Source organism: Pseudophryne corroboree, chromosome 8 (genome assembly GCF_028390025.1).
Source record: "Pseudophryne corroboree isolate aPseCor3 chromosome 8, aPseCor3.hap2, whole genome shotgun sequence".
Taxonomy (NCBI): domain Eukaryota; kingdom Metazoa; phylum Chordata; class Amphibia; order Anura; family Myobatrachidae; genus Pseudophryne; species Pseudophryne corroboree.
In genome coordinates, this window is record NC_086451.1 from 234,028,621 (window position 1) to 234,047,042 (window position 18,422).

Consider the following 18,422-nt stretch of genomic DNA (forward strand, 5'->3'; position numbering starts at 1 on the left):
TGGGTCATATAGCGCTGGGGTGTGTGCTGGCATACTCTCTGTCTCTCCAAAGGGCCTTGTGGGGGAACTGTCTTCAAATAGAGCATCCCCTGTGTGTGTGGTGTCGGTACGTGTGTGTGTCGACATGTCTGAGGTAAAAGGCTACCCTAAGGAGGAGATAGAGCAAATGTGTGTGTGTGAGGGTGTCTCCGTCGACAACGCTGACACCTGTTGGATATGTGTAAATAAGTGCTAAGGTGAATTTATTGCACAAAAGATCAGAGAACAGACAGGAAATCTACCCATGTCTGTCACTCTGTCGCAGAGACCTTCAGTCTCTCTCAATGCTCACTATCCAAAATAAACACTGATGTCGACACGGAGATTGACTCCAGTGTCGACTACGATAATGCAAAGTTACAGCCAAAATGGCAGAAAAGTATTCAATATATGATTATTGTAATAAAAGATGATTTGCATATCACTGATGACTCATCTGTCCCTGACACAAGGGTACACATGTTTAAAGGGAAGAAAGCTGAGGTAAATTTCCCTCCTCTCATTAAGAAAAAGAGCGGGATCCTCCAGACAAGAGACTGCAGTTTCCCACAAAGAATTCTCAGGCAGTATCCTTTCCCCACAAGGGCCAGGATACGATGGGAATCTTCCCCTAGGGTGTCACGTTTGCCCAAAAGGTAACCTGTCGTAACAGCTGTTCTCATCCTGCATATAGCGTGCACATTCTGGTACACTACTCAGACCGGCGATTGTGTCGGCATGGGTTTATAGCGCTGGGGCAGTGTGGACAGGTACCTTATCAGCAGAAATTGAGACCCTAGTATGTAGATATATGTATATATAGAGATATATAGAGATATATATATATATGCTGTCTTAAGAGAATTATATATATATATATATTTATAAAACATGCCCAAAGAGACATGAGTATACTGGGTCCTAGAGACAAAGCTATGTCGGTTTCTGCTTGACGTGTCCTGTAGAATATGCAATGGACAGATGATGCCGACTTAAGAGGCATATGGAAGGCTGAGGATAGTGTGGAGAAGGGTTCTCGGACCTGGTCTCCACAGCTATAGCTGGTAATTCTGTCGTTTTGCCTTATATTCCTGCACAGCCTAGGAAAGCACGACATTATCAAATGCAGTGTTTAGAACAAAGAAACAAGAAAGTCCGAGGTGCCTCCTTTCTTGCCAGAGGCGGGGGCAGAGGAAAGAAGCTGCACAACACAGCTAGGTCCCAGGAACAGAAGTCCTCCCCGGCCTCTACAATAATCCACCGCATGTCGCTGGGGCTCCACAAGGCGGAGCTAGGCCCGGTGGGGGCACGCCTGCGTAAGTTCAGCCACAAGTGGGTTCACTCCCTGTTAGATCCCTGGGCAATAGATATTGTGTCTCAGGGATGCAAGCTGGACTTTGAGAAGATGCCACCTCACCGACTGCCCTGCCGGCTTCCCCCCCACGAGAGGGAAACAGTGTTAACTGCAATTCACATATTGTATCTTCAGCAGGTGTTGGTCAAGATTCCCCTCCAACGAGGAAAGGGTTACTATTCGATCATGTTTGTAGTACCGAAACCGGACGGTTCGGTCAGACCCATATTGAATTTAAAATCCCTGAACATATACCTGAAAAGGTTCAAGTTCAAGATGGAATCACTCAGAGCGGTCATCGCAAGCCTGGAAGGGGGGGATTTTATGGTGTCTCTGGACATAAAGGATGCATACCTTCATGTCCCCATTTATCCACCTCATCAGGCGTACCTCAGATTTGTGGTACAGGATTGTCATTACCCATTCCAGACGTTGCCGTTTGATCTGTTCACGGCACCGAGAATATTTACCAAGGTAATGGCAGAAATGATGGGCTTATGCGAAAGCAAGGAGTCACAATTATTCCATACTGGGACGATCTCATAAAGGCGAGGTCCAGAGAGCAGTTGCTGATCAGCGTAGCACACTCTCGGGAAGTGTTGCAACAGCACGGCTGGATTCTGAATATTCCAAAGTCGCAGCTGATTCCTACGACGCGTCCGTCGTAGGAATTCGGTGAATGCCCATTCTACTAGGAAGGTGGGCTCATCCTGGGAGGCTGTCCGGGGGGTCTCGGCATTACAGCTTTGCCGCGCAGCTACTTACTTGGTCAGGGGCAATCACGTTTGCCTTGTTTTATAAATTTGACACCTTGGCCGATAAAGACCTACAGTTTGGTCAATCGGATCTGCAGGGTCATCCGCACTCTCCCGCCCATACTGGAGCTTTGGTATAACCCCATGATACTGAAGTGGACCCCAGCATCCTCTAGGACGTATGAGAAAACAGGATTTTAATACATACCGGTAAATCCTTTTCTCCTAGTCCGTAGAGGATGCTGGGCACCCAGCCCAGTGCATACTTTACCTGTAGTTAATTTTGTTGAAAATGTTTTCAGCACGTTTGCTGTTGTTTCATGCCTGTTGGCATGTGGTTTGTTGAATGCCATGTTGTGCGGCATGGTTGAGGTGTGAGCTGGTATGAATCTCACCATTAAATTAAAAGTAAATCCTTTCCTCAAAATGTCCGTCTCCCTGGGCGCAGTTCCTATACTGAGGTCTGGAGGGGGGGCATAGAGGGAGGAGCCAGTTCACACTCTGAAAAAGTCTAAAAGTGCCCATGGCTCCTGCGGTACCGTCTATACCCCATGGTACTGAAGTAGACCCCAGCATCCTCTACGGACTAGGAGAAAAGGATTTACCGGTAGGTATTAAAATCCTGTTTTTAGTTTCTTTGACAGTATTTCCTATCTCCTTGTGCAGTGCTTTCAGTGCAGTTTTTCCAAGGCACAAATGTAGTAATTTAGGCTTGGCGTATTTCTTTGCCAGAGATTTCGGTAAAGTCCTTGGTCTAAATTACATGGTTTTAAGTAGGATACAATTAGTAGGCTGTATCTAATGTTGGAAACCTGTAAGACTGATTTGTCCTAAGACAACAAACTGACTTAGCTAATGTGTTTAATATAGTAACTAGGATTGTTTCCCTAGAGCTGGCTGGCCAATGAGGTAGAGGTCCTTGTGAGTACTGAAGAAGCTCAGAGACACCTGAATGATCTCCTTGTGGACAGAAAGCTGCTTGCTCAGGATATAGCTCAGCTGAAGCAGAAAGATTCTGGAGAGCATATACCCACTAAGATCCGGGTGAGTAAAATGTAACGCGGTCGTCTTATATTTTGTGAAGTGCATGAAAGGGACAAAATATCCTATGGACTATATTCTATGGCTTATTTATACTAATGGTTTTCAACATGCTGTCAAATGTACCACGTTTCTTTTAGAAAAATAAAAGAGTGACTTTGAATACAGGTCTATAAACCCCTCTGGTACCGTTTAGGCTAGGTGAAGGCAGTGGAGTGTTTGTGTCTTTACTTTGTTTGAGTGCCATAAATTGCCTTATGAGGGAAGTGTAAATAAAAGTTATGTTTTTTAATGGGGGTTGACGGAGAAGGAATATTTTTCCAGTGAGTCACTTTAGTACCATGTATATTACAGTATTCCGTGTAGATAATGTGGTCTTGTGAATTTGTTTAGAGACGCACATACACAGTGGCAGAGCTTGAAAAGATGGAGGAAGAAGCTTCAGCCACTAAGCAGATTGAAAGCTTAGAGACCGAGATGGAGCTCAGGTAATATATTGCCACTATACAATCTGGTTGATCATTATAGCTTATTGGTTTAGGTAATTCTATGATTGCAAGTGAAATAATAAGGAATCTTAGCGAAGAAGACATCAATAATTTTCTCATACGTACTAGAGGATGCTGGGGTCCACATCGGTACCATGGGGTATAAACGTGTCCCTTGGGAGCCACGGGCCCTTTAAGAGTTTAATAGTGTTGGCTGGCTCCTCCCTCTATTCACCTCCTACCAAACTCAGTTTAGAAAATGTACCCGGTGGAGTCGGTCACAGCTAGTTGAGCTCCTAGGAGTTTTTCTAGGTCTTTTTTTTTTTTTAAGAGTTAGGTACAGGGAGGCTGCTGGCAACAGCCTCCCTTCTTCATGGGATTTAGGTGGGGGGGGGGGTGTATGAACCAACCCTAGAGGGTAATGGTTCTCTATCTCCGCTGACAGGGCACTGAGCTCCTGAGGGTGATTATCTCAAGCCCCCGAGGCGACCGCTCACTCCCGCAGCACGGCTGCCACCCCCTAACGGAGCCAGTAGATAGAAGGGTGGTGTGTATGATGCCGGCGGCCCGGAAAGCGGGTCACCGGTGGTAATGGCGGCACAAGGGTGAGAGCGCAGTCCTGCCAGGCTGCGCTCCGGCAGCAACATGGATTTATGGCGCTGTGAGGGGTGTCTTGGGCTGCAACATGCCCCCTCACACTGGTTAAACTACGCTAACGGGCTAATCCCACTATTACCAGCAAGGTACCTCAGGCCAGTATAAAAATATAAGTGCGAGAAGATGCGCCATTACAGGGGGCGGGGCTTCTCAGCGGATCCAGCACTCACCCGCACCGTTTTCTCCCCGCAGAGCACACAGACAGAAGTTGCCAGGGGGAGCTGCCCTCCACATAACTCCAGCTTACCTCTGCGGTACCAGGGTGTTATAGACGGGGGTAGAGTGTTGTATATTTATATATTAACCCAAAAAGGTGTTGTATCAGCGCTGGGCTTATTGTATATTACACTGCCTATTGAAGCTCTGTGTGACTGGCTCCTTATACTCTGTGACTCTGAATGTACTCTGGTGGAAACTGGCTGACATTTTCCTGTGTGTGTGTGTGTTGCTATATAGATAACATTATCATGTCTAGAGAATCTGTCATTTGTGCAGTAGAGTGACTTTCTTCACCTGATGAGTCTATTCCATGTACGCAGGACTGCAATGTGCTTTCCCAGCCCTCTTAATTTGAACCCCCGTGGGTGGATTTCTTAAGGGGAAACATATCTCAGATTTCATCTTGGATGTCCTATAATGAGAAACAAACACAGGTTTTGTGAAATTCTGTAGAGGTGTTGCAATGTTCAGCTCCCAATACCTCATCTAGATCCCCCCCTCCTATTTACCCAAAAAAGCGTGCTCTTGCCCAGATAATGCAAGTTGACACGAATTACGACTCGGATACCGGTGATGGGGATGCAACTTACGATTGAGGCCATTAAGGATATTTTACACATTACTGAGAAAATACCTGAGCAGATAGAGGAGGCTTATTTTACAGACATTAAGAAAACCTCCCTTACATTCCCTGTGTCTAAGGAATTAAACGCATTGTTTGAAATTTCCTGGGAAAACCGGAGAGAAAATACCAGATCAAAAAAAGGGTTCTCATTGCTTTTCCTTTCCCTGAGGAGGACAGGAAAAAAGTGGGAAAACCCGCCAGTAGTAGACGCTTCTGTATCTAGGTTGTCTAAGAAGGTGGTTTTACCTGCCCCTGGGTCCACCGCTTTGAAAGAGTCTGCAGACCGCAAGATTGAGACGACTCTCAAATCGCTGTACAAAGCTAATGGTGTAGCTTTAAGACCCACTATTGCTTGTGCATGGATTTCTAAACCTATAGTAAAGTGGTCAGGGACTTTACTAGAGGAATTAGATTCCATGGATAGAAGTGACATTGAATTGTTATTACGTCACATACAGGATTCTGCAGGTTTCATGGTGGAAGCAATAAAGGAACTGGGACATCTTAATGCGAGTGCTTCTGCCATGGCTGTCTCGGCACGCAGGGGACTCTGGCTGCGCCAATGGTCAGCGGGTGCAGAATCCAAGAAAAGTGTGTTTGGGGAAGCATTAGATGCGTGGATCTCCACGGTAACTGTGGTTAAGTCTACCTTTCTTCCCTCTGCAACGACACTGACTAGGAAATCTTATCCTACATCTGCTATGCAGTCTCCACAACGATGAAAGCCTGAAGTCCTTATGGGGTTCGGTTTTTTGAAGGGTAAAGCACTTCGTACCAGATAGTTTCTTAAGTTTGGGGCTTTGCGATAAACTGAGGTTTTGAAGGAATGAGATCTTTAAGTATGGGGTCACCCTGCAAAATATGCCAGTTCTTCTTTATAATTTGTTCAAAACGTCTATTGTCGTAATCAAGGCCCGAAAGGAATGCCCACTGTGTATCTTTGGAGGATTTTGAAGGGGGTTTTGTATGTTCATCAATGAGTGTAGATCTGTCTGTAGCCATCGTCTGTTGCTGTCTCAATATCTTCTGGCTTATATCCTTTCGTTAGAAATTATTTTTTTAAGGTCTTGAATCTGGGTTTCACATATGGAGAGTTCACTACAATTTCTTTTTGTTCTTATGAACTGACCCTTTGGGATCCCCCTGAGCCAGTTGGCATGATGTTCATTATCCACCTCGATGTATTTCTGCGTGTCAGTGGGCTTGTGATAAGTTTTAGTATGGACTGTTCCAGCTTTAATGTAGATTTGAAGATCTAACAAATTGATTTCAGTTTGACTGATGGTGAAAGAGAGTTGTAAATTCACATTATTTTCATTAAGGGAATTACAGAATGTTTCAAGTTCTTCTTTCTCTCCAGTCAAAGTGAATATCACATCGTCGATGTATCTGCCCCAGTTTTTAAGTTGTCTGCCCCAAGTTACGCCAGAGAAGATGGTAGTGGCTTCCCAATAGGCCATGAAGAGGTTGGCGTAACTTGGGGCAAATCGGGAGCCCATAGCTGTTCCTTTGCTCTGAAGGAAATAGTCTCCATTGAAGAAGAAGAAATTCTTTATCAAAATGAAGTTGATAGACTCTATGATGAAATTGTTTTTCTCTTCTGTATGATCAGTTTGGTTAAGGAACCATTGAATGGCTTCAAGGCCATCTTCATGATTAGTGACTGTACATAATGAACATACATCTGCCGTGATTAAGTATGTGCTATCACTCCAAGTGATCCCCTGAATACTCCGAAATGCATCTCTGGTGTCTTTGAGAAAAGAGGGTGTCTTGGTTACTATCGGTTGAAGGAGTTGATCTACCATAGCCGAGAGATTGGAAGTAAGACTACCCGTCCCTGTGATGACTGGACGGCCAGGGGGATGGGACAGGCTTTTGTGAGCTTTCGGGAGGATGTAGATGGTTGGTGTAACCAGATTGTCGATATTCAGATATTCAAATTCACTCCGTGTAATACCCCCTGTTTCTAAAAAATTTTCGAATAATTTGATTAAGTTTCTAATTCTTATTGAAGGATCAACTTTCAATTTTTGATACGTTGATGTGTCTCATAACTGTCTCATTATTTCTTTGATATAGTCAACCTTGTCTAAAATCGCCACTCCGCCCCCCTTATCACAAGGTTTAATGATAATGGATTCATCTCTTCTCAAATCAGTTACGACTTGTCTTTCTTTTTTTATTCAAATTCCCCCGGGGTTGGCGTCTCTTCGTTTATACTTTTCTGAATTCTTCTGATGTCAACTTCTGAAATGTATTGATGAAATTCCCTTTCACATGGGCTGGATAGAACGTAAATTTCTTCTTAAATGTAGATGTATCTTCTCTGGGTGACTCTGGAATTGTCATTTCTCTGACGTCCTAGTGGATGCTGGGGACTCCGTAAGGACCATGGGGAATAGCGGCTCCGCAGGAGACTGGGCACAGCTAAGAAAGATTTAGGACTGCCTGGTGTGCACTGGCTCCTCCCACTATGACCCTCCTCCAGACCTCAGTTAGAATCCTGTGCCCGGCTGAGCTGGATGCACACTAGGGGCTCTCCTGAGCTCCTAGAGAGAAAGTATATTTTAGGTTTTTTATTTTACAGTGAGATCTGCTGGCAACAGACTCACTGCAGCGAGGGACTAAGGGGAGAAGAAGCAAACCTACCTAACTGGTGGTAGCTTGGGCTTCTTAGGCTACTGGACACCATTAGCTCCAGAGGGATCGACCGCATGGAACCGGCCATTGATGTTCGGTCCCAGAGCCGCGCCGCCGGCCCCCTTACAGAGCCAGAAGCAAGAAGAGTCCGGAAAATCGGCGGCAGAAGACATCAGTCTTCACCAAGGTAGCGCACAGCACTGCAGCTGTGCGCCATTGCTCCTCATACACACTTCACACTCCGGTCACTGAGGGTGCAGGGCGCTGGGGGGCGCCCTGAGCAGCAATAAAAACACCTTGGCTGGCAAATATATCACAATATATAGCCCCAGAGGCTATATATGTGATAAATACCCCTGCCAGAATCCATAAAAAAGCGGGAGAAAAGTCTGTGAAAAAGGGGCGGAGCTATCTCCCTCAGCACACTGGCGCCATTTTCTCTTCACAGTGCAGCTGGAAGACCGCTCCCCAGGCTCTCCCCTGTAGTTTTCAGGCTCAAAGGGTTAAAAAGAGAGGGGGGGCACTAAATTTAGGCGCAATATTGTTTATACAAGCAGCTATTGGGGGAAAAATCACTCAGTTATAGTGTTAATTCCTGCATTATATAGCGCTCTGGTGTGTGCTGGCATACTCTCTCTCTGTCTCCCCAAAGGACTTTGTGGGGTCCTGTCCTAAGTCAGAGCATTCCCTGTGTGTGTGCTGTGTGTCGGTACGGCTGTGTCGACATGTGGGATGAGGAAGGTTACGTGGAGGTGGAGCAGAGGCCGATAAATGGGATGTCGTCCCCTGTGGGGCCGACACCAGAGTGGATGGATAGGTGGAAGGTATTAACCGACAATGTCAACTCCTTACAAGGCTGGATGACGTAAAACAGCTGTGGGACAGCCGGCTTCTCAGCCCGCGCCTGCCCAGGCGTCTCAAAGGCCATCAGGGGCTCAAAAAAAGCGCCCGTTACCTCAGATGACAGACACAGATGTCGACACGGAGTCTGACTCCAGTGTCGACGAGGTTGAGACATATACACAATCCACTAGGAACATCCGTTACATGATCTCGGCAATGAGAAATGTGTTACGCAATTCTGACATGAACCCAAGTACCACATAAAAGGGGTTTTATTTTTGGGGAGAAAAAGCAGACAGTGTTTTGTTCCCCCATCAGATGAATGAATGAAGTGTGTAAAGTAGCGTGGGTTCCCCCAATAAGAAACTGGTAATTTCTAAAAAGTTACTGATGGCGTACCCTTTCCCGCCAGAGGATAGGTCACGTTGGGAGATATCCCTTAGGGTGGATAAGGCGCTCACACGTTTGTCAAAAAAGGTGGCACTGCCGTCTTAGGATACGGCCACCTTGAAGGAGCCTGCTGATAAAAAAACAGGAGGCTATCCTGAAGTCTGTATATACAAACTCAGGTTATATACTGAGACCTGCAATTGCCTCAGCATAAATAGTGCTGCTGCAGCGTGGTCTGATACCCTGTCAGATAATATTAATACTCTAAGACAGGGATAATAGTTTGCTAACATAGAGCATATTAAAGACGTCGTCTTATATATAAAGGATGCACAGAGGGATATTTGCCGGCTGGCATCCAGAATAAATGCAATGTCCATTCTGCCAGGAGGGTATTAGAAACCCGGCAGTGGACAGGTGATGCTGCCTATAAAAGGCACCTGGAGATCTGCCTTATAAGGGTGAGGAATTGTTTGGGGATGGTCTCTGGAACCTCGTATCCACAGCAACAGCTGGGAAGAAAAAATTTTTTTTACCTCAGGTTTCCTCACAGCCTAAGAAAGCACCGTATTTTCAGGTACAGTCCTTTCGGCTTCAGAAAAGCAAGCGGGTCAAAGGCGCTTCCTTTCTGCACAGAGACAAGGGAAGAAGGAAAACGCTGCACCAGCAGCCAGTTCCCAGGATCAAAAATCTTCCCCCGCTTCCTCTGAGTCCACCGCATGACGTTGGGGCTCCACAGGTGGAGACAGGTGCGGTAGGGGCACGTCTCGGGAACTTCAGGGACCAGTGGGTTTGCCCACAGGTGGATCCCTAGGTTCTGCAAATAGTATCACAGGGATACAGGCTGGAGTTCGAGGCGACTCCCCCTCGCCGTTGCCTCACCTCAGCCTTGCCTGCTGCCCTCGGAGAAAGGTAGTACTGGCGGCAATTCACAAGCTGCACCTCCAGCAGGTGAAATCAAGGTACCCCTCCTTCAACAAGGCCGGGGTTACTATTCCAAAATGTTGTGGTACCGAAACCAGACGGTTCGGTGAGACCCATTCTAAAATTGAAAGCCTTGAACACTTATATACGAAGGTTCAAGTTTGAAATGGAATCGCTCAGGGCGATTATTGCAAGCCTGGAGAATTTCATGGTATCACTGGACATCAAGGATGCTTACCTGCATGTCCCTATTTACCCTCTTCACCAGGAGTACCTCAAAATTGTGGTACAGGATTGTCATTACCAATTCCAGACGTTGCCGTTGGTCTGTCCCCGGCACCGAGGTATTTACCAAGGTAATGGCCGAAATAATTATCCCGTACTTGGACGATCTCCTTATAAAGGCGAGGTCCAGGGAGCAGTTGTTCGGCGGAGTAGCACTATCTCGGAAGTGCTACAACAGCACGGCTGGATTCTGAATATTCCAAAGTCGCAGCTGGTTCCTACGACGCGTCTACTGTTCCTGGGTATGGTTCTGGACACAGAACAGGATAAAAAGGGTTTCTCCCGGAGGAGAAGTCCAAGGAGTTGTCGTCTCTAGACAGAGATCTCCTAATACGTATACAGGTGTCGGTGCATCAATGCACGCGAGCCCTGGGAAGGATGGTAGCTTCTTACGAAGAAATTCCATTCGCCAGGTCCCATGCAAGGATTTTCCAGTGGGATCTGTTGGACATGTGGTCCGGGTCGCATCTCCAGATGCATCGGCGGATAACCCTGTCTCCAAGGGCCAGGGTGTCGCTGTTGTGGTGGCTGCAGAGTGCTCATCTTCTAGGGGGCCGCAGATTCGGCATACAGGACTGGGTCCTGGTGACCACGGATGCCAGCCTTCGAGGCTGGGGGCAGTCACACAGGGAAGAAACTTCCACGGCTATGGAAGTGGGGACTTCATCCAGAAGTCTTCCAAATGATTGTACACCGTTGGGAAAGGCCACAGGTGGACATGATGGCGTCCCGCCTCAACTAAAAGTTACAAAGATAGTGCGCCAGGTCAAGGACCCTCAGGCGATAGCTGTGGACGCTCTGGTAACACCGTGGGTGTACCAGTCGGTGTATGTGTTCCCTTCTCTGCCTCTCTTACCCAGGGTAATGAGAATAATAAGAAGGAGAGGAGTAAGAACTATACTCATTGTTCCGGGTTGGCCAAGAAGAGCTTGGTAACCAGAACTCCAGGAAATGATCTCAGAAGACCCATGGCATTTGCCGCTCTGACAGGACCTGCTGCAGCAGGGGGCCTGTCTGTTCCAAGACGTACCGCGGCTGCGTTGGACGGCATGGCGGTTGAACGCCGGATCCTGAAGGAAAAGGGAATTCCGGAGGAAGTTATCCCTACGCTATTTAAAGCTAGGAAAGAAGTGAACGCAAACAATTATCACCGCATATGGCGGAAATATGTTGCGTACTGTGAGGCCAGGAAGGCCCCAAAGGAGAAATTTTAGCTAGGTCGATTTCTGCACTTTCTTACAGTCAGAGGTGACTATGGGCCTGAAATTGGGTTCCATTAAAGTCCAGATTTCGGCTCTATCGATTTTCTTCCAAAATGGAACTGGCTTCACTGCCTGAAGTTCAGACTTTTGTTAAGGGAGTGCTGCATAGTCAACCCCCGTTTGTGCCTCCAGTGGCACCGTGGGATCTCAACGTGGTGTTGGATTTCCTGAAGTTGCATTGGGTGAGCCACTTAAATCCATGGAGCTATAATACCTCACGTGGAAAGTGGTCATTCTGTGGGCCTTGGCGTCGGCCAGGCGTGTATCAGAATTGGCGGTTTTGTCATACAAAAGCCCTTATCTGTATTTTATATGGATGAGGCGGTATTGAGGACTTGTTCCCAATTCCTTCCTAAGGTGGTATCAGTTTTTCATGTGAACCAACCTATTGTGGTGCCTGCGGCTACTTGGGACTTGGAGGATTCCAAGTTACTGGACGTAGTCAGGGCCCTGAAAAGTATGTTTCCAGGACAGCTGGAGTCAGGAAGACTGACTCGCTATTTATCCTGTATGCACCCCACAAGTTGGGTGCTCCTGCTTCTAAGCAGACCATTGCTCGCTGGATCTGTAGCACGATTCAACTTGCACATTCTGCGGCTGGACTGCCGCACCCTAAATCTGAAAAAGCCCATTCCACGAGGAAAGTGGGCTCTTCTTGGGCGGCTGCCCGAGGGGTCTCTGCTTTACGACTTTGCCGAACTGTTACTTGGTCGGGTTAAAACATTTTTGTAAGAGTCTACAAGTTTGATACCCTGGCTGAGGAGTACCTAGAGTTGCTCATTCGGTGCTGCAGAGTCATCCGCACTCTCCCGCCCGTTTGGGAGCTTTGGTATAATCCCCATGGTCCTTACGGAGTTCCAGCATCCACTTAGGACGTCCGAGAAAATAAGATTTTACTCACCGGTAAATCTATTTCTCGTAGTCCGTAGTGGATGCTGGGCGCCCATCCCAAGTGCGGATTGTCTGCAATACTTGTTTATAGTTATTGCCTAACTAAAGGGTTATTGTTGAGCCATCTGTTGAGAGGCTCAGTTATATTTCATACTGTTAACTGGGTATAGTATCACGAGTTATACAGTGTGATTGGTGTGGCTGGTATGAGTCTTACCCGGGATTCAAAATCCTTCCTTATTGTGTCAGCTCTTCCGGGCACAGTATCCTAACTGAGGTCTGGAGTAGGGTCTTAGTGGGAGGAGCCAGTGCACACCAGGTAGTCCTAAAGCTTTCTTTAGTTGTGCCCAGTCTCCTGCGGAGCCGCTAATCCCCATGGTCCTTACGGAGTCCCAGCATCCACCACGGACTACGAGAAATAGATTTACCGGTGAGTAAAATCTTATTTTCTCTAACGTCCTAGAGGATGCTGGGACTCCGTAAGGACGATGGGGAATAGACTGGCTCCGCAGGAGGCAAGGGCACTTTAAGAAAGACTTTGGACTCTGGGTGTGCACTGGCTCCTCCCTCTATGCCCCTTCTCCAGACCCCAGTTTTAGACTACCCAGAGGAGAATGGGTGAATGGGTGCACTGCAGGGAGCTCTCCTGAGTGTACTGCTTAGAAAGCATTTTTGATAGGATTTTTTCTCTTTTTCAGGGAGCACTGCTGGCAACAGGCTTCCTGCATCGAGGAACTGAGGAGAGAGGAGCAGACCTACTTAAATGATAGGCCCTGCTTCCTCGGCTACTGGACACCTTTAGCTCCAGATGGAGTGAACACAGGTTCGTCCTGGGCGTTCACCCCAGAGCCGCGCCGCCGTTCTCCTCACAGAGCCAGAAGAAACGAAGACAGAAGACGTCTCAGGCGGCAGAAGCCTTCGGCGCTTCACTGAGGTAACGCACAGCACCGCAGCTGTGCGTCATTGCTCCTATACACCTCACACACTCCGGTCACTGTAAGGGTGCAGGACGCAGGGGGGGGGCGCCCTGGGCAGCAATTAAACACCTCTCCTATGGCAAAAGTCTATATACCTGTACAGGTGGGCACTGTACATGTATATAAAAGAGCCCCCGCCATTTTTAAGTAAGTTTGAGCGAGACAGAAGCCCGCAGCCGAGGGGGCGGGGCTTCTCCCTCAGCACTCACCAGCGCCATTTTCTCTCCACAGCACCGCTGAGAGGAAGCTCCCCGGACTCTCCCCTGCTTGACACACGGTGAAAGGGGGTTTTAAAGTAGAGGGGGGGCACATTATTGGCATTTATACATTAAGCAGCGCTACTGGGTAAACAATCTGTGTTTTTCTCCAGGGTTATATAGCGCTGGGGTGTGTGCTGGCATACTCTCTGTCTCTCCAAGGGGCCTCAGGGGCAACCTGTCTTCAGAAAAGAGATTCCCTGTGTGTGTGTGAAGTGTGTCGGTACGTGTGTCGACATATTTGACGAAGGCTCACCTAAGGAGGAGGGGGAGTGCATGATGGTCAGGTCGCCGTCGGCAACACCGACACCGGACTGTATGGATATGTGGAATGTCTTGAATGCAAATGTAAATTTACTGCATAAACTATTAGACAAGGCTGAAGCTAGGGATCAGTCAGGTAGTCAGACCATGCCTGTCCCTGTGGCACCAGGACCTTCGGGGTCTCAAAACCGCACCATATCCCAGATCACTGACACAGATACGGACTAGTGTCGACTATGAGGATGCAAAATTACAGCCAAAGGTGGCGAAAGGTATTCGTTACATGATTATTGCCATTAAAGAGGTTTTGCATATCACTGAGGAACCCCCTGTCCACGAGGGTACACATGTATAAAGGGAAAAAGCCTGAGGTCACTTTTCGGTCCTCATTTGAACTAAGCGACTTGTGCGAAAAGGCTTGGGAATCTCCAGATAGGAGACTACAAGTTCCCAAAAGGATTCTTATGGCGTATCCCTTTCCACAAAAGGACAGGATACGATGAGAATCTTCGCCGAAGGTAGACAAGGCGCTGACACGCTTATCCAAGAAGGTGGCACTGCCTTCTCAGGATACAGCTTCCCTTAAGGATCCTGCTGATCGTAAGCAGGAGGTTACCATGAAGCACATTTACACACATTCCGGTACTATCGTTAGACCGGCTATGGCATAGGCCTGGGTGTGTAGTGCTGTCGCAGCATGGACAGATTCCTTATCTACGGAACTTGATACCCTAGATAAGGATACCATTCTAATGACCCTAGAGCATATCAAAGATGCTGCTTTATATATGAGGGATGCTCAGAGAGACATTTGTTTACTAAGCTCCAGAATAAATGCTATGTCTATTTCTGCTAGGCGACTCCTGTGGAACCAACAGTGGACGGGCGATGCCGACTCAAAGCGGCATATGGAGTCGTTGCCTTACAAGGGGGAGGAGTTGTTTGGAGAACGCCTCTCGGACCTTGTCTCTACTGCTACGGCCGGTAAATCGAATTTCTTACCTTATGTCCCCCCGCAGCATACAAAAAAGGCACCTCATTATCAAATGCAGTCCTTTCGTTCCAATAAAAGCAAGAAGGTACTGGGATCGTCCTTCCTTGCCAGAGGAAAAGGCAAGGGAAAAAAGCTGCATGCAGCTAGTTCCCAGGAGCAGAAATCCTCCCCTACATCTGCAAAGTCCACCGCATGACGCTGGGGCTTCCCGGGGGGAGTCAGCTCAAGAGGGGGCACGTCTTCGATTTTCCAGCCAGGTCTGGGTTCACTCACAGGTGGATCCCTGGGCTATAGAGATTGTTTCTCAGGGATACAGGCTGGAATTCGAAGACATGCCTCCTCGCCGGTTTTTCAAATCTGCTCTGCCAGCTTCTCCGTCAGAGAGGGAGTTAGTGTTGACTGCAATTCAAAAATTGTATCTTCAACAGGTGATAGTCAAAGTTTCTCTTCTCCAGCAAGGAAAAGGGGTATTACTCAACCCTGTTTGTGGTCCCGAAACCGGACGGTTCGGTCAGGCCTATTTTGAATCTAAAATCCCTGAACTTGTACTTGAAAAAGTTCAAGTTCAAGATGGAATCGCTCAGAGCGGTCATCGCCAGCCTGGAGGGGGGGGGGATTGGATGGTGTCCCTGGATATAAAGGATGCATACCTTCATGTTCCGATTTTCCCTCCTCACCAGGCGTTCCTGAGATTTGCAGTACAGGACTGTCATTACCAATTTCAGACGTTGCCGTTTGGGCTTTCCACAGCCCCGAGAATTTTCACCGCGGTAATGGCGGAAATTATGGTGCTCCTGCGCAAGCAGGGTGTCACAATTATCCCATACTTGGACGATCTCCTCATAAAGGCGATATCTCGGGAGAAGTTGCTGGACAGCGTGTCGCTGTCGGTGAGGATGTTGCAGGGGCACGGCTGGATTCTCAATATACCGAAGTCCCAGCTAGTCCCTACAACGCGCCTGACCTTTCTGGGTCTGATTCTAGACACAGACCATAAAAAGGTTTTTCTTCCGATGGAAAAGGCTCAGGAGCTCATAGCCCTGGTCAGGAACCTATTAAAGCTAAAAAAAGGTTTCAGTGCATCACTGCACGCGTGTCCTGGGGAAGATGGTGGCTTCGTACGAGGCCATCCCCTTCGGAAGGTTTCATGCGAGGACCTTTCAATGGGATCTACTGGACAAATGGTCCTGGTCCCATTTACAAATGCATCAGAGGTTCACCCTGTCTCCCAGAGCCAGGGTATCTCTCCTGTGGTGGCTGCACAGTGCTCACCTCCTAGAAGGCTGCAGGTTCGGAATTCAGGACTGGATCCTGGTGACCATGGACGCAAGCCTCCGAGATTGGGGAGCAGTCACACAGGGAAGTAATTTCCAAGGTCTCTGGTCGAATCTAGAGACTTGTCTCCACATCAACGTCCTGGAGTTGAGGGCCATATACAACGCCCTACGCCAGGCGGAGGCATTGCTTCGGGACAAACCGGTTCTGATTCAGTCAGACAATGTCACAGCAGTGGCTCATGTAAACCGCCAAGGCGGCACAAGGAGCAGAGCGGCCATGGCAGAAGCGACCAGGATTCTTCGCTGGGCGGAAGGCCATGTAAGCGCCCTATCAGCTGTATTCATCCCGGGGGTGGACAACTGGGAAGCGGACTTCCTCAGCAGGCACGACCTGCATCCGGGAGAGTGGGGACTTCATCAAGAAGTCTTGGCACAGATCGTGGGTCGGTGGGGACTGCCTCAGATAGACATGATGGCGTCCCATCTCAACAAAAAGCTAAAGCGGTATTGCGCCAGGTCAAGAGACCCTCAGGCGGTAGCGGTGGGCGCTCTAGTGACACCTTGGGTGTTCAGATCGGTCTATGTGTTCCCTCCTCTACCTCTCATACCCAAGGTGTTGAGAATAATAAGACTAAGAAGAGTAAGAACAATCCTTATTGTTCCAGATTGGCCACAAAGGACTTGGTATCCGGATCTGCATGAGTTGCTCACAGAAGATCCGTGGCCTCTTCCTCTAAGACAAGACCTGCTGCAGCAGGGGCCCTGTCTGTTCCAAGACTTACCGCGGCTGCGTTTGACGGCATGGCGGTTGAACGCCGGATACTAGCGAAAAAAGGTATTCCGGAGGAGGTCATTCCTACCCTGATCAAGGCTAGGAAGGACGTGACATTGAAACATTATCACCGTATATGGCGAAAATATGTTTCTTGGTGTGAGGCCAGGACTGCTCCCTTGGAGGAGTACCATTTGGGTCGTCTGCTTCACTTCCTGCAAACAGGAGTGACTTTGGGCCTAAAATTAGGGTCCATAAAGGTCCAAATTTCGGCCTTATCCATTTTCTTTCAAAAGGAATTGGCTTCTCTTCCTGATGTACAGACATTCGTGAAGGGGGTGCTGCATATTCAGCCTCCTTTTGTACCTCCGGTGGCGCCGTGGGATCTTGATGTGGTATTAAGTTTCCTCAAGTCACCTTGGTTTGATCCACTCACAACAGTGGAGTTGAAATATCTCACTTGGAAAGTGGACATGTTGTTGGCCTTGGCTTCTGTGAGGCGTGTTTCGGAATTAGCGGCTTTGTCACATAAAAGCCCCTATCTGGTTTTCCACGTGGATAGGGCAGAATTGAGGACTCGTCCTCTTTTTCTGCCAAAAATGGTCTCTTCTTTTCATATGAGCACAAAAAGGATAATATATTATCAGAGAGCGCATATAGTTATATATATCCAATTTATTACATTTAAAAAAAAAAAAAAAAACGCATGCACATATATAAAAATAAAAGGATAAAAACTCCCCCTACTGCAGCAGGTTAAACCTTATTTAGATGGACACTTTCACTACATCCAGATTAGTAATTCATAGTAAGGAATATTCCTATTATAGAGTCCAGATCAAGGTGTCAGTCCTGAAATGAAAAGAACAACTGATGGATTTTAACGTTTTGGTACAGCTGTGAGCATTTGCACATGCTCTTCGAGATCCCTGTGTATAAGAGCCGGACGGACGGTTATCGACTCCCGCTAATGTAGCCGCAAAGTGGCCAGGTGTAATTGATGTTTAACTTTAGTGTCCGTCCGTACGTACGTACATACATACATACATACATACATACATACATACAGGTCTTGTATGTCCACTCCCGCTGTGCTTATAGGGCCAAATAGCAAAATGTCCACTTTAACAGCCAGTAGCGTGCTTGCTTATCTGTGGACGGCCCCCGTTATCGATAGCTGTCACAGTCGGGAGACGGCACTTTTTCCTTTCCCTAGTGCAGGATGCACCGAAGGATCTCGTAGGATGATCAGCTTCCAAATACACAGTAGTTGTGAATGATGTTGGTAAGTTTATACCGCTGAAATGTAGGAGGACGTCAGTAAAGAATAAGCCCCAGTCCTTACGCGTTTCTCCGCTATTGTAGGTATGCGGTTTCGTCAGAGGATCTTTTCATATGAATCAACCTATTGTAGTTCCTGTGGCTACACGGGACTTGGAGGATTCAGAGTCCCTTGATGTCGTCAGGGCTTTGAAGATTTTAGAAC

The 18,422-nt window shown here is 47.7% G+C and overlaps 1 protein-coding gene across 1 annotated transcript in view; it reads left to right on the forward strand.

Moving 5' to 3' along the window:
• Positions 1 to 18,422, forward strand: part of KIF4A (kinesin family member 4A) — a 579,230-nt gene that overhangs the window by 334,502 nt on the left and 226,306 nt on the right. The window contains exons 21-22 of the mRNA XM_063937105.1: positions 3,019 to 3,171; positions 3,562 to 3,656. Coding sequence (XP_063793175.1) covers positions 3,019 to 3,171; positions 3,562 to 3,656 — 248 coding nt within the window. The remainder of the gene's footprint in view (positions 1 to 3,018; positions 3,172 to 3,561; positions 3,657 to 18,422) is intronic.